Raw genomic sequence first — 16,582 nt, forward strand, 5'->3', positions numbered from 1 at the left:
CAGCATTTCTGTCTTAAGATTTAGACCTTTGCCCTTGGATTTAGTTTCAAATGAGATCACCAGTTATTATCTTTCTCTAGGGCTCCACAAAGTTTATGGCCCAACATTGCAGGCACTTCCTCTGCCAGCTTGGATTGTGAACACCATTACAGGCTGTCTTTTTGAGTTTCTATGGACAAAACCATTTCACCTTGGGTAGAGAGCCTTCAGAAAGTGACTCTCAGAATTCAGTGGGGACAGTCTGGTCTTCCAAGGAAGGAAATACCCCATTCCTCAGGTGGCTCATAGACAAGGACTTCCTAATTTAGTAGATCTGGCACTAGCTTGCCCTTCTTTGGAGAAGCCTTCAAAAAGATGGACTTAAGTGGAGCTACTGCTCTCCTTATTATGTTTCCTCTTATTACCACCTTTCTTCTGAAGGAAAGAGCAGTCTAAATTCCTTGATGGGATTGGGAAAAGAGTATTTGTTTAATAGAGAAAAATCCTTCTCACGGCTACTTTCCAGTCCCCTTTCATTAATCCACATCCCTCTGTGTCCCAAACTGGATTCGATGCCCACCTAAAGCTAGCAAAATCCTTAACCAATGCCAAACATTATTGTTAGAATTGGAGAATCTGCAGGTTAATTTCCTGTACTCCAAACAGAAGAGAGAGAATGGCAGGCAACAAGGCTTCATGTTGGACCAAGGCCTCTCCCCTTCCATGGTTTCCTTTGCTGGCCCCATCACAGAAGGAGTCAAACCAAGAGAGAGGAGATGAAGGGCATGTGACAGAGGCCAGATAGGGACCCTCAAAGGCACCCTTGCTTCTGGTGACCAAGGAGGCTGCCACCTATCATTGGTTAGCAGACTGTCTACTGATGCTCAATGCCTTTTGGAGGTATTCTATTTTGGATCCTCATGCCTTTCCTGGAAGCAGGCTTTTCAGCCTCCTTCATGGTGGCTGATGGGTGGGCTCATCCCCAAAGTCCTCTCTCTTGGCTCTTCTGCCAAACAGAAGAACAGCCCATTCAAAGAGCAGAAGATGTATGGGCATACTGAGCTCCCTATCGGGAGAGGTCTTTGAGTAGAGAGAGGATGGATGGCCACTTGTAAGGGATATGTTACACGTGCAATCATGTAAAACATCGGTTTGGTTGTGAGTGGGACTCGGTACCTTCTGAGGTCTCCTAACTCTGTGACATGTCAGGCCTTTTCTTGTTTCTGATAATCATTATCCGATGCTTCCATCCTCAAGGAGCAACTACATCATGACTTAGAAACATTGACTATTTTCTCTGGCCTGGCCATCTGGAGAACACTCTGTTTCTACCTTTCCTTCATCAAAACTAACCAAACCCAAAAAATCTTCCTGGTGTTATCTAGACCAGGGGTTCTTCTTCTTTTATAAAAGATATTTTATTCCTCCTCCCCCCCCAATTACATGTAAAAAATTTTTAATATTTGGGTTTTTTTAAGTTTTGAGTTCCAAATTCTATCCATCTCCCCTCCTTGAGACAGTAAGTGATCGATTTGGTTTATACATGTGCAATCATGTAAAACATTTCCATATTGTCATTTTGTGGAAGAAAACTCAAACAAAAAAAGAAAGAAAGTAAAACACAATATGCTTCTGTATGTGTTCAGATGACATCAGTTCTTTCTCTGGTTGTGAATAGCATTTTTCATCATGAGTCCTTTGGGATTGCCCTGGATCATTGTATTGCTGAGAATAGCTAAGTCCTTCATAGTTAATTATTGTACAACATTGCTAATACTGTGTGCAATATTCTCCTGGTTCTGCTCACTTCACTCTGCATCAGTTCATGTAAGTCTTTCCAGGTTTTTCTGAAATCATCCTGCTTGTCATTTCTCATAGCATAATAACATTCCATTATAACCATATTCCACAGCTTGTTTAGCCATTCCTCAATGGATGGGCATGCCTTCAATGTCCAGTTCTTAGCCACTACTAAAAGATCGCTATAAATATTTTTGTACATATAGATACTTTCCCCTTTTTTATGATCTCTTTGGCATACAGACCACATAGTGGTATGGCTGGATCCAAGTGTAGGCACAGTTTGATAGCCCTTTGGGCATAGTTCCAAATTGCTCTTTAGAATGTAGACTACGGGTTCTTAATCTTTTTTTTTCTTGTTCCATAGACCCTTCTGGCAGTCAAGTGAAACCTATGAACCTCCTTTCAGAATAATGTTTTTAAATGCATAAAAGAAATTATATAGGATTGTAAAGGAAATTGATTTTAGTGAAATACAGTTAGTCAAATATTTTTTTAAAAAGTTCACAGACCTGATTTTAAGAACCCTTGATGAAGACAATAACCAAACGATCTTGGGCTGATCTATAGACTAGTGTGGCTCTATATCTATCTATCATCTATTTATTAATCATCTATCTGTAGCATCATCATCTATCATCTCCCATCTGTCTGTCCATCCATCTATGTGTCTGTATGTATGTTGTCTGTCCTATCTTGCTATGGCCCTTCTCTAAGCCTCCTTTCTTTCCTTTGGGGAGGAGGGCACTGGAGGGCTAGCGCGAGCACACACACACACACACACACACACACGCATACACACACACACACACACACACACACACCAGGCCCCCCTTTTGCCTATTTCATGGACCAGAGGACCCAAATTTGCATCTTCTCTCTACTTCTCCCTAGGCAGGTGGTTTCACCAGGAGCTTCAGGATCCTGATGTACAGAAGGAAGAGATTAGCCATAGGTGTCAGACTTATGACCTGCCCCCTTCCCCCAAGCAAGGGCCCAAACCAGATTAAAATGTCACTGGGAAATGTTTCACAAAATAAATAAAAATATAATACAGTACAGGGAATGCTAGTTTGTGTTTTTTTCTCTTTTTTTGCATTTGACATCCCTGGTCTGGGTCCTTTCCGTCTGTAACAGTCAGAAAGCATGTATTAAACGCCTATGTGCAATGCACTGCACGCTGGGGATGATGGGAAGAGAAATGAAAATTCCTTCTTCTCTAGTTAAATAATAATAATATAAATAGGCCTTTCTGAGAATTTCAGAGTTCAAGAGATAGACTATAAGTTTATGATGATATTAAATAGCATAAAATGTGCTAGGTGATATACATGCACATGTGTATGTATGTCCACCTACATGTCCACACACAGGTAGAGGTTCATACATGTATGTGTTTATGTGTGTGGACATGTAAGTCCATCTACATGTCCACACACATAAACACATACATGTATGAACCTCTACATGTACATAAAGGTACGCACATACATGCCTGCATGTGGGTATCCAGGTTGTAGAGAGTGATCTCTTTCAGGGTAGGGGCAAATTTTCAGTTTCAGATTTGATTTCCGCTAGTGGTCACGGAGCAAGTGCCAAGCGAGTTGCCTGAAGACGGGCTTTTCTTATGTTTCGGGCCTTATTTTGGCTCATTCCTGGCAGAGATGGTGATGCTCTCTCCTCCTCTGAGTCTAAATGGGTGATGCTTGGAGGATCACTGCAGTCCAGTCCTTGCTGGATGAGCTGTCTTCTCACCTGGCTGTCTTTTTTATGACTGTGTGGACAAGAAGAGGCAACCAAGACTTTGGGAAACAGGCTCTCCCCACCCCAAGCTGGGGCGTCTTTTGTCTTTCCCTGAATGGAGGTTAAAATGTTCCTCTTTTCCTCTCCATCCAGATCTTGTACTGTACTTTAAGCACTCCCAAGATTGACATGGAAAGACTCTTAGGAGCACAAATCGGTCTGGAAGATTTCATATTTGCCCACGTGAAAGGCATTCAGAAAGAAGTGCACGTGTATAAATCAGAGGACGCCCTTGGTCTCACCATCACAGACAATGGTGCCGGCTATGCTTTCATAAAGGTAAGCTTTAGTTGATTCAGTTTTACAGGAATGTGTGATTATTGGAGTCAGTGGTCCTTAGAGGCTGCTCTTGGCCAGGCTACTTAGGGAACAATTGAAGGCATTGCCTGCCCAGGGTTCATCCCATTCTTCCCCCAAAATTGTATCCAATTAACAGTCTTCTTCCTGGGACTGTGGGGCTGACACGACATGGAGTGGGGAGACCTATTCCACACTGGGAGCTTATTCAGCTCCACTCCTGACTTGCTGCTCATCACTGGTGGGGTGGAGCTGCTGACTGTTCATTCTCTGCTCTGCCTTCTTGGTTTCTTTTAAATCCCTTCAAAAAAATCTTTTCAGCTATGAGGGAAATTTAACCCAGGGCCCTTGAACTTGTTTTCAAAAATACCTTGAAAGCCATATTTTGATATATTTGATTTCCTGTATCATGTCTCCACCATGTTGATACCCCTTTTGTGAATTCTTTGGGAGGGTGGAGAAACTTCCATTTTGGGGCTGGGCTCAGGCTGGCCAGCCTTCATTCCCCTTCTGGCTGGGCTTCTGACTGTCTAGACTTTTGCCTGAGGACCTGCACCTCTGGTGTGAGGCTTGCCCAGCCCTTTTCGGGCCTGCTAATCCACCTTTTATGTTCGCCTTTCAGCCAGCTCTCCCCATTGGCTCCAAGAAGCTGTAGCCTGCAATGGCCACACCCCATAAAGCCATCTTGGCAGATGGGCTAAATTAGGTTGAGGGTAAGCAATGAATGGGTCTCAAACCCATTGGTGAGGGATGTTTTCCCTAAACATGTGAAGACTTCCCCCAGCAGAATAAGGGCCGATAAGAACAATTTATTCCAGTGCCCATGAAGGTGGCTGAAGCAGGTGCTGTAGAGTGCTTAGACCTCGTTCAGACATTGAAGATGCCAAGGTCATCTGCTGCATTCTGAGCCATCATCAGTTGTCTTGACTTTTATTCTGCCACTGGACTTCGATGACTCTGAAAGAGAGAGTGAGGCTAACAACTTTGTGGAGCTCTGGCTCATTTAAATCCAATTCACACTCAATCAAGACCACCTCTTGATGTTACTGATCCTCTTCAAAACTGAAGGATGAACAACAATTTGTAGCCCTAGTGCTTGTACAGTGCCTGGCATACAGCAAGTGCTTAATAAATGCTTGTTGCATTGCCTAGCCTTTTACACATTGAAAAACGTTATCCTGAGAGGGGACTCATAGGCAATGCCACACTGCCTAAGGAGTCCATGGCACACAAATGGTCAAAAAGCCCTGAATGATATGGTTCGGTGGTGGAAACATAGGGTAGGAAGACCTGAAGGCAAGAGTGAGAACTTGGTTGGGAAATGAATAAGAAAGCCCCAATGTTTTTCTTCAGTAATTTAGACTGATTGGAAGAGAAAGTCTTCATTCTAAAGTCTGAATACAGGGAGCTGTTCCTAAGAGCATAGGTTCACTATGATGGAGTTCACCTTCCATTTCATAAGAATTTTTTCAACACTGGTATTGTGACAGGCCCCGTCGTGTGGCTTTAGGTGGCAAAATAAAAAACCTGTCCCTTGGCCAGAAGCTTGCATCCCCTCCAGGGATAAAACCTGTAAACTGATTTAATTCAACAGTTATTTCTTAATTGCCTACCTTGTGCTGGGCACTGCTAGATGTGGGTGGAGATAAACTAAAGTGAACATTTTGCCCTCAAGGGGCTTATGTTCTATGGGGAGGGTGATACATAACACGTCATAAGTAAATAAAAAGCGATTTTACAGGTAGGGTCAACAACAACTACAGTGATCAGGAGGTAGAGATCCCTGACACTAACTGGGAGTATCAGGAAAAGCTTGGAGTAGGAGGTAGAAGCTAAACTAAGCCTGGAAAAGCAGGTGAAGAAGAGTGATTCCAGGCAAAGAGCTAGAATCTGGAGACAAGGACTCATTGTTTGGTGTGAAGAGAGCCAGACTGAAGGACTCTAAAGGCCAAGGCGAGAAGTTAGTGTTGAGGCCCCATATTCATAGCCCTGCCAGAGGGATGACTTGGTCAGAAATCCTGGGGATTGATGGAATGGAAAATCCTCGTGGTGGGAAAGTCATGCAGGATTATCTCCGGGAATTCAGGCCATGAGGCGGAGACTTCACTATCTCTGCAGTGTCGCCAGCCCTGGGGCCTCTCCGATGGGGGCATGAAACTAGACAAACACTCACGGACTGCAGAGCTGTTGGCATCCATGGCAGGGCCTCGTGCTTGATCTCTTGGGGTATGCCCAATGCCCCGTGTGCCCACTTCCCAGTACTAGGCACTATCCCTTTTTGGGTTGAAAGGGCCATTGTGGGTGAGCAAGAGACTGGAGCCAAAAGTTCAGCAGTGAGGGCAGAATTGGAAAGGAAGTAAGAATGGAAGGTTATGGAGTTTTACAAGCTTAGTTTAAAATTGGTAGGGAGGTTTTTATATAACATGGGCAAGACTGCTGGGCTCCGCTTTAGGAAGACCTAAGATTCAATCTTGCTTCTGGAGCTCTCCAAGTATAGCACTCTGGGAAAATTACTTAACCTTCTTTGCTTCAGGGGATCAATTCCTCAAGAGTTAGGGATGTTAGATCTTTACCGGTAGAGGGTGTTCTGGACCAAGAAATCATGGATCCTTTGTCTACAAAGCTGTATTCAGGGACTGGGAAGTAGGGAGGAGAAAGGAATAAATGATGAACCCCCATAAACTAGGATATGCCTTGTTCAGTCGGGGAAGGAGACCTTGAGGAAGAGGCCCAGAGATGGCGGTGGGACAGCCTGACTTGCAACCTCCCTGTCCTAACAAAGGGTGCCAGGCATCGGACTCCAACGTAACTTCATATGGCAAGGAGAGAAAAACCACTAAATCCCCAGTGTGGCTAACTGGGGAAAGGGAAGGGAACAAGGGATGTTTCTAGACATTCTACTATGTGCCAGGCACTGTGCTGAGCACTGATTGAGAAGAAACAGACACTTTTATTCATTTTTCATTTCCTTAAAAAGGCATTAGGTTTTTAATTAAAATTTTGTCACCAGGCATCAGTGGAAGGAACTAAATGTGTAACAATTTACATGTAAATTAAAGTATCCTAACCCTTTTCAGGGTTTCTAGCCTGGTAAGTCCTGCTCATTTTCCCTCTCTTTTCCCTGTCATGTTGTTATTGGACGGCTTTTATTTCTTTAGTTCTGTGCTGAAAACTTTGTGTTATTTCATTCAGATGTTTGCAGGTTTTTGGGGTGTTCTTTATACTTGTCAGTTTTAATAGCAGTGTAGATGCTCCACTCTGTGAACACAACATTTGTTTGTCCTCTTTGCTTGGACATTTAGAATTTGGATTTTTTTTTTTAGCTCATTATATAACGTAGATATGAAAATCTTTGGTACAGTGGAAATAACACTGACCCTAAGGGTAGAAGACTCTGATGCTTACTTATCTGTATGAATGTGGAAAAGACAGTTAAGCTTCCAGGGCCTCAGTTTCCCCACCTGTAAGAAGAGTAGGTTGCACTAAACAATATCTGAGGTCCCTTCAAGTTCCAAATCTCTGATTTTTTAAATAGATGTTTTTTTTTTTTTGAAGGAGGAGGAGGTTTGTTTCTGATAACATTTTCAAGGTATTTTCCCAACAGTGGCCTTTTGGGGTTCAAAGCTATGATTATTTTTGCTCTGATTATTGTGTACTTCCAGATTGCTAGCCAAAAAAAAAAATATTCAGAAGGGGTGCTTAACCTGAAGTCTGTGAAATCTTAAAAAATATATATAATTTGAGATCTGTTATTTCAGCAGAATGGGTTTTCTTTGTAGTCCCTTTGTATTCTTTGTAATGTTTTGGTATGCATTTACAAACATGATTCTGAGAAGGGGTCAGGCTGTCCAAGGGGGCCAGGACACAGACAGGGTGAAGAGCCTGCTCTACCAGATGAGGCAGCAGCCGCTTTTAAATGAAAAATGAGAATAAGGCCTGACAGCATCCGTCCTTTTTGGAAAGCGAGGGGAAGCATGTGTGTTTTTCTTCTTCATTAAGTGGGGAACTATCTTATAAATAGACATTAACCTCATTCTTTTCAGTGTCCCGCTTCTATCTATAGACATTTTAAAGATGTTATGGTGCTCTGTTGTAATAGGGCTAGAATGTCACATAGCCCCTGGCTCTCTTATTCAGGGGACAGATTCATTTAAATAATTTCTTTGGGAGCTAATCGTGGCCTGGGCCAGAGGCCATAGAGAGGAGGAATCTTCCTGCTTTCTTCCTTCCCTTTCTCCTCCTTCTCTTCCTCTCCACCCCACCCCCTTGTACCCAGGCACATCATCTTTATTGTTTGTTTGCTTTTTTTTTTTCAGGCAATTGGGGTTAAGTGACATGCCCAGGGTCACACAGCTAGTGTCAAGTATTTGGTCTGATGCCAGATTTGAGCTCAGGTCCTCCTGACTTCAGGGCCGGTCCTCTATCCACTTCACCACCTAGCTGCCCACACATCATCTTTAGTAATAGTAATCATCTTTAGCCTACTGCCCTCCCTCCCTTTCTGTCTCCACAGATGGGCTCAGGGCCTGCTCAGTATTTCCTAAATACTTATAAGGTCATCTTGTAGAAAGAGCCCTGCTTTAGAGACAAAGAACTTAGGTTCGGATCCCACTTTGAGTTCTCCCTATCTGTGGACCTTTGTCAAGATACTTTACCCCCTCAATGGATTAGACTGCTCTGAGGTTCCCTTCACTCCCTTTGTTCCTTCCTTCTTTTCCTACTTTCTTCTTTTTTTCTTCCTTCTTTCCTTCCTTCCTTTCTGAGTTTTTTTTTTTTTTGGCAAGGCAATCGGGGTTAAGTGACTTGCTCAGGGTCACATAGCTAGTTGAGTGTCAATGTCTGAGGCCAGATTTGAACTCAGGTTCTTCTGATTCTCCACTCCTGCTCTATCCACTTCACTTTCTAGCTTCCCTGGTTCCCTTCACTCTCTGTTGATGATTCTATTTAGTGCCAGGTACTGGGCACATGAAGGGGAAAAAAAGCAATGTAACCTGCCCTTGAGGAGCTCATGTTCTAATGGGGAAAGTGGTGCCTATACAGAGAGGGAATAGAAAGTATTTTAGGGACAGAGGAGAGGGGGAGAAAAACTGGGAGGACTGAGATAGACCCTCCTGTAGGGAGTGACTATAGAGCTGAAGCTCAGAGGAAGCTAGGAATTCTGTGAGGCAGAGGGGAAGGGGGCATGTGCTCTAGGTGGGGCAAAAATGGAAAGGAGAAACAGCAGGCAGGGCAGTTCGGCTGGAAGGACAGGGGGTCCCAAAGCTAGTGAAGCTTCTCTAAGGCTCTGGGGATGCCCGTACAGTGCATGGACGGGCATAATGGACAATCAAACTAGAAAGGAGATGATGCCAGGCTTTGAAAGTCAAGAAGAGAGGTTTGTGTTTTATAGTTTAGCCAAGAGGGAGCGGCAGGAGGCTACGTCCAGCAAGAAGTGAGGAGGGTCTGAAGGAGACTAGCGTCCAGGCACCTGGAAGCCTGAATGGAGGCATGACCAGATAGGCATGTGCACTGAAGGACGAGTTTGGAGAAGAAGTCTCGGGCTGCCTGGGGATTTTGCGTCAGTATTTTGTTAACTTTTTGATGTTTTGAATCTTGGTTTCATAATGATTTTTTTTCCCACAGACAGTATGTTGTCAGAGGTCTTCCTGCCTTTCGGGTCAGCCCTCCCTCTAACCACTACACCACACTCTCTCTCTATATCGTGACCAGATTGTAAGCTCTTCGAAGAGAAAGACAAGAGTTTATTTAATATTCAGGTCTCTTCTAGCATGTAGGAGCTTTGAGCTTTGTAGGTGCTTGACCCTTTGAATGACTTGGTTTCCCCAGTTTGGGCACCTTTCTGGTGACCCCTTTTTGCCTTTTGCCTCTGGTCTAGCACGGCAGTTTTCTGAAATTCTGGCCAATAGTCACTGGGCTCCACCATCCTCAATTTGCCCTGGTAGAGTGTAACCTCCTTGAAGACAAAGACTATCCATTTTCACCTGTACTTTATGAGCATCTGGCCATCTCCCACCTATTTTTTACTAGGAGGAAGTGGACCCTTTACAGGGAGTCATCTGGGTCTTTGGAGAGCTGAGGTTTCTGTGTTCTGTCGCTGCTAACCCTCTGTTGGCTTTTAGGGCCATTCATGACTCAGTCCCTTCCAACCTTTCCAGTCCTTCTATATATGCTTCCTTATGCCCGTCCGCATACTTTGCCATCCCAGTAACACTGGCTTGGCCTCCTGGTTCCTTCCCCTTTCCTGACTCCCCCAGACCTGGAACTCTCTCCTGCCTTCTCTGAAATCTTTCAAGTCCCAGCTGAAATCCTACCTTCTACAAGAAGACTTTCCCGATCTTCCCTTTTAGATGACCTCCAATTTATTCTGCATATATCTTGTATGTGTGTGGTTGTCCATTATTCACCCTATTAGATTGGCAGGTACTTGAGGGCATGGACGTTTTTTGGGCCTTTCTTTGTATCCCCAGTTCTTAGCACCCAGTGCCAAGCTCACAGTAGGCACTTTATAAATGATTGTTGACTTGATTTGCTATTCCTTTTTCTCCGTATTATTATTGTGGGACAATAGAATAAGCCTTGTTTGGAGGGGCATGATTCTTTCCCTTTCAGGAAGGAAGTCAAGCCAAATTAACTGTCCACTGTCAGTAGTGACAAAATATCTAGGCTTTATTCAGATTTTCCCCCTTCCGTTCTAAACCATCGATTCTCTTCCTTGTCTATTTGAATTCTTCTTCAAGACCTTCACTTTCCCTTTCTATCTTTTCCTTTAATCTAATTCATCCAACTTTTTCCTTTCTTCAATGGTTGCTTAGTGGCTCCTTTCACTTGCCCAAGGGTACACTAGTGCTTGAAATGTAATCATTAATTAGGTAAATTTCTGGGCTCGGAGGAATCCAAAGCAAGACCTAGGGAAGATCAAAGCTAGGTTTTTTCCAGTCCTTTTTACGCTAAATGGGCTGGTGAAGATTATGTCTGACCCAGACCAAAGCTGTTTTTAGAGACCATTCTATTTCCAGCATTCACTTTTCCTTTTGTCCCCAGAGTCTTCCCACTGATTGGTTCATTGGGTTTTCTGTGGGCAGTTAAGGAGGGCTCCCTTCAGTTTCTCACTGTTCCCAGAGCAGCTGCTGTGGCTTTCCAGGGAGATGCCCACCCTGGCAGGTCATATCTAGAGGGTGGGAGAGCTCAGGTTTCCTTTGCTTGATCCTGACCTAGAGGGTGATAGAATGAGCTCTGCATGATCAGGTTACTTTTGTGAAAGAAGTTAATTAACTCTCAGCCACCTTAGCAAGTGACAAACTAGGATTTTATAACATTTTATAGCTTACGTAGAAGGCGAAGGGGAAGCCCAAACTGACTTTGGTATTTAATGAACAAAGTAAAGAATGAAAAAAAAAAGAGCCACCTGGATATCTCTCAATGAAGATTTTTTTTTTTTAAATAGCAAAATACTGTTACAGAGATGACTGGTAGCACAACTTTTCCAACCTAATTTGGTCCAATAAGAATTGATTTAGTGAGTAATGTGTTCCAGGTGCTGGGGACCTGAGGACCAGCCTAGAATGCATTGATGGGTTGATTGATTCTACTGGGGGCGGGGGGAGGCAGATCACACTACAGGAAAACTTTAGCTCAAATCTGGCCTCAGACACTTCCTAGTCGTGTGACCCCGGGCAAGTCACTTAACCACTGTCTGCCTCAAATTTCTCCAACTGTAAAATGAGGATAATAATAGCTCCCACCTCCCAGAGTTTTTGTGAGGATCAAATGAGATAATATTTGTAAAACTCTTTGCAAACCTTAACGAGCCACCAGCTATTTTTATTGTGATCTGCACCCAGGAATGTACTGGAACCACTCGTAACAGTTCACTAAAGCTGATTGTTAAATTTTCATTGTGTGCATTTACACTTTGGAAATCAGCAAACACTGCTATTCAGGGCTTGATATATAATTTTACTGATTTTCTAGACTTAAGAAATTGATGGAGAAAATGGTAGTAATGCTGAATAACTTAAAAATGTGCTGTATGCATATTTTGGGCTGTTGTTGGTTTTTTTTTTTTTTGGAAGCAGTAGTTAAACATTCACCAGTACTCCCACCTGTGAAAACAGAGCCCACTCTGATGAAATCCCAGGTCCTTTGTGGAACTGAAGTGAGAAAAAAGTCCTTTGCAGGTTGAAATAGACTGAGTCCGACCAGGTATTTCGAAGATATGATTAATGCCTGTGTTTTAGGCATCCCGGCACTCGGTAGGACAGAATCTGCTGCTCTAGGAAGTCCCATGATGAGAACTCTCAAGTTAAGGACATTCCTTCATACTCCAGGCAAGCTTACCTGCTTGGATGTGCCCCAACACTTCCAAATCGATGTTGTCGGCGATGTTTAGGATTCTTTACAGAGGGACTATGGCGCTGGGGTCCAGACCGAAGGGGGCCATGAAAAGGGTCCTTTGAAAAATACTTTTGAAAAATGAAAGGAATCACCTGAGAATGTTTGTTACATGTTTAATGTGCTTTTCCCCAACAGAGAATTAAACATGGCAGCCTAATGGACTCTGTGAAGACCGTCTGTGTAGGGGATCACATCGAAGAGATAAATGGCCAAAATATCGTTGGGTGGCGGCACTATGACGTGGCTAAGATGCTCAAACAGCTCAAGAAAGAGCAGTCATTTTCGCTGAAGTTGATAGAGCCCAAGAAGGCTTTCGGTGAGTAATTACAGTAGATTTTTTGTGATGTCTTTGCCACAGACACGTCAGTGACCGAAGGAGGCGAGGCGGCTGCCCTTGGGTGTAGGCTTCTGCAGCCGTCCTCGGCACTTCCTGTAAGAAAGAGAATGGCTGGGCCCGGGGTCCAAAGGGGCCGAGAGGCCATACCACCACCCACCTTCTCTTTCAAGAGAAGGAAACTGAGGCCTCGGGCCTGGCTGGAGAGCCTCAGGTCTCCTGGACTCCGAGTCCCTTTCTCTGTTGGCTGCACCAGGCTCCGGGAAAACGGGCCGCCTTGTAGCGGGGAGCACCTTCAAAGTAGCTTGGAGCTCTTCCATCTCCCAACATGGCCGGCTGAATTCTAGGCTTCCCTAGAAGGCAGCTGCTGCTCGGACTCAATTCTTGGATTCAGAAGTGGCTGCTTTAGGCTACGCACATAGTTAGAAGTAATGCCATTTTCTGGCCCCCTGGCTGCGTTTCAAAGGCCAGAAGGATGCTTCCCCTTGAGGGTGATGTCTCTCTTTGCCTGTTTTGGCTGCAGCAGCTGCTTCCCAGCCCGGTCTTCAGCCCCATCCCCTGCTCTCGGGACATTTTCTCAGCCAGGAAACCATCTCCTTAGGTCTCTTCACATCCAACACCATTTGGATGGCTGCCTCTGACGGCCCCCTCTCGAGCCAGTGGAACCCAATTCAAGGCTGCAGTGAATCCCGGGGAGGGGGTGGGGGGGAATCACCTGCTATCCCTGCTATTCTGAGCCCACAAAGAATACTGGTTTGTTGGCTGCTTATAAGAATGGAGGGGAGAATGACTTTCCTGCTCCGAAGTATGAGTGGTGGATTTGGGGAGACTGAGGGAGATTGAAGGTGGGCAAATACAGCAGTGGACAGAGTGCTGGACGTGGAGTCATGAAGTCCTGGGTTAAAACCCAGCCTCAGACACTTACTGGCTGGGTGGCCCTGGGCAAGGCACTTCACCGACATCTGCCTCAGTTTCCTCAACTGTAAAATGGGGACAATAATAACACCGGCCTCCCAGGGTTATTGCGAGGGTCAAATATGATGACATTTATAAAGTGCCTGGCAAATAGCAGGTGCTCTAGAAATGTGAGCTATCATGATGCGAAATCGGAGGACCTGAGTTCAAATCCTGGCTATGCCATGTGGAGCCTGAGTCATCTTGGGCCTTAAATCTACAATTCTGTGCTGTGAGGACACTGCTGACACAGAATGTTTTCTTGGTTTGGCCCATACCACAGACATGGCTGATGGACACTTGTGTGCCCTGCTCCATGTTGGCCCCAAATTGACGGAGTTTCAGCCTGAAACATGTAGTGTTGCCACCCCGAGATCACATGTGTGTGCTCATAGATCATGATCAGCGTGGGTAGGAGCCCCAGGAGCTGCCAACCTGTCACTGGGACCATGCATGATCTTCTGGGCATGGTACTTCTATGTACTACGTTATTCCAGGCATAGTATACATAACATCTGCACGCGGTACAATGTTCTGGGTGTGGCACTTGCATGTAGCACAACATTCCAGAGATGGTACTGACATTACAAGAATGATACATGTATGTAGTATAATGTCCCAGACATGATAAATGTGTGTAGCACAACCTTCCAGAGCATATACATGTAGTACATTATGCTGGGGACAGTAAATTCATGTAGTATCCCATACCAGGGATGTTACATCCAAGCAGTACACAAAGCTGGGGATGGTACATGTATGTAGTATGACATTCTGGGAACAATAAAGCCTGTTCCCCCCCTCCCCTCCCTGTGCAACAGTTTCTTTGACTTGGTCAAGCCTGGTAGCAGCTCCTAATTTTGGGCCACATGCCCCCATTCTATGCCAGTTCTTATAATATCAGGAGTTCGGGTTCAGAGCTGGAAGCAAACTTAGAGCTCATCTGGTCTGATCTCTTTCCCACTCCCATTTTTACAAATGAGGAAAGCATGTCAGAGGTAGGATTTGAACCCAGGTCCTCTGGCTCCAAAGTCCTTGTTCTTTTCCCTATAACCTCTTTGCTTTCTTAAACAAAACAAAACAAAACCCCACAAAGTTGACCTTTTCACAGCATTTTTAAGGTTTTTGAGACATCTTATATACATTATCTGAGACAGACACTATTGATAGAAATATTTTGGCTTTGCAGATGAAGAGATCTCATTTCAGAGTGGTCCAGTGATTTACCCATGGTCACAGCCAGTAAGTGTTAGGAGTGGGTTTGAACCCAGGGTTCTAGAAGGCCTTGCAGAGGGTACTGGCAGTGACTTCAGTAACTCTCTGATTGCAGGCAGATGCCAAGGACACTCTGATGCATTCTCAAGGGTGCACTTCTTGGCACAACTCATTGACACCTAAGGGTCAAGGCATCTGGCCTTTCACTGCTGGACCTTGCTGCAGGATTGTGGCTCCTGTAAAGTGTGCTTTTAAGATGCTTTTGGTGGCCTCAGTTTACCCAACTGCTTTGTTGGGTTGACCTGTGCTCCCTCCTGGGCTGGCCCCTTCTGATCTGGGCCAGGAGGTCTGGGCAGCCCGCCCAGCTCTTATCAGGCAGTGGCTGGAATGTTTCTTGAGAAATGGTTTTAAGGGTAGAGGTCATTTCCTTTCCCTCTTCTGCCCTTCCCAATGACCTCAGCCCTGTGAAGTTGGCCTGTAAAACTGAGCATTTTCCCAAGGCTATGGAAATCTGTTCACTCCTTTAAAGGGCTAGACCTCCTCACACTGGCTAATTAACCCTTTGTGGGTTTTAATAGCATAGAAGTCACTGCCAAACCCTGGGGGTAGAAAAAACTGCTGGCTTAATTTGGTCAATGATGAGCTTGGAAGCTAGATTGCAGAGAGCAAGGAAGAAAGTGAGACGATAGGAGGTGGTGGTAAACCTCCAGAAGTGTAGTGACTTGCTTAGGGTCACATATCACAGCTAGTTACCGTCTGAGGTCAAATGTGATCTCAGGGCTTCCTGACTCCAGGCCCGGTGCTCTATCCTCGTACCACCTGCTGCCTCCGTGATGGTGATGGGACAAGGAGGTAAGAAGGGGAGGGATTCAGAGAGGGGAGGATGGTATGGAGTTTACAGAGTAGAAATGGGAAAAAAGGAATATGAAGTCAGAGCAGAGAGATAGCTAGGGAAGGTCCTGGAGGGAAAGAGGATAGGTTTAGAGAGGGCCATGGGTTAGGCGATTTGGGTCATGGGATGGTAGGCAGCTTGGGTCAGCTAGAGGGTCACCTGAGTCTGTGACTAAGGAAGGGGAAAGCTCTTCCTTGAGGTCCAGTGTGGGACCATTCCCCATATGTGGCTGAGGTGGAGTGAAGGTGGAGAGGCTGAGGAATTAGGTTAGCGAGCTTGGAAAGTGGTGACCCAGGGGTAGCAGTCCTTGAGAGAGCTGGGGAAAATGACCCTGGGCTGGCTTATAGCATCCACCATGATCTGTGGCAGAAATTACTGAGTGAAGTTCCAAGAAGAAGAGGCAGATGGACAAGTGATCGTAGTAAAGAGAATGTCTGGTGATTAGGAGGGAGGAGTATTGGGGACCCTCCTCTGGGACTGGCCACATGGGTGCCACAATGATGTTCTTAAAGATTGGGTCTGAACTCTTTTGTTTAATAGACTCCAGTGATGCCTTATTGATTCTAGAACCATACATGCATCTTTAGCTCAACATTTTACATTTGATTTTCATTTCTAAGTTTTGTAATGCAATTATTAGCACTCTAGGACACGATATAGTTTATAAATAGTTAAATGCACAAATATTGGGGGGCTGAGATCAATTTTTTTTACTAATAGATGTCATTTCCCCCCAATTTATTCTCTATATAGCTTGTTTGTATATAGTTGTTTGCATGATGTCTCCCCTTTGGATGGAGAGCTCCTCCAGGGCAGGGTCTGTCTTTTACCTTTCTTTGTATCCCTAGAACTTAGCACGGTGCAAGGCACACAAGAGGTGCTTAATTGATGCTTGTCGACTGACTGCATGATCA

At 44.8% G+C, this 16,582-nt stretch overlaps 1 protein-coding gene across 2 annotated transcripts in view; it reads left to right on the forward strand.

Annotated features, from left to right (window-relative positions):
• The window catches only part of GIPC2 (GIPC PDZ domain containing family member 2), an 89,655-nt gene that overhangs the window by 24,346 nt on the left and 48,727 nt on the right, over positions 1-16,582 (forward strand). For both annotated transcript variants that reach the window (XM_078156732.1, XM_020968517.2), the window contains exons 2-3: positions 3,676-3,861; positions 12,409-12,589. In XM_078156732.1, coding sequence (XP_078012858.1) covers positions 3,676-3,861; positions 12,409-12,589 — 367 coding nt within the window. The remainder of the gene's footprint in view (positions 1-3,675; positions 3,862-12,408; positions 12,590-16,582) is intronic.

The sequence above is a fragment of the Phascolarctos cinereus genome, unplaced genomic scaffold, assembly GCF_003287225.1.
Source record: "Phascolarctos cinereus isolate Bilbo 61053 unplaced genomic scaffold, phaCin_HiC Scaffold_5;HRSCAF=322, whole genome shotgun sequence".
Classification (NCBI taxonomy): domain Eukaryota; kingdom Metazoa; phylum Chordata; class Mammalia; order Diprotodontia; family Phascolarctidae; genus Phascolarctos; species Phascolarctos cinereus.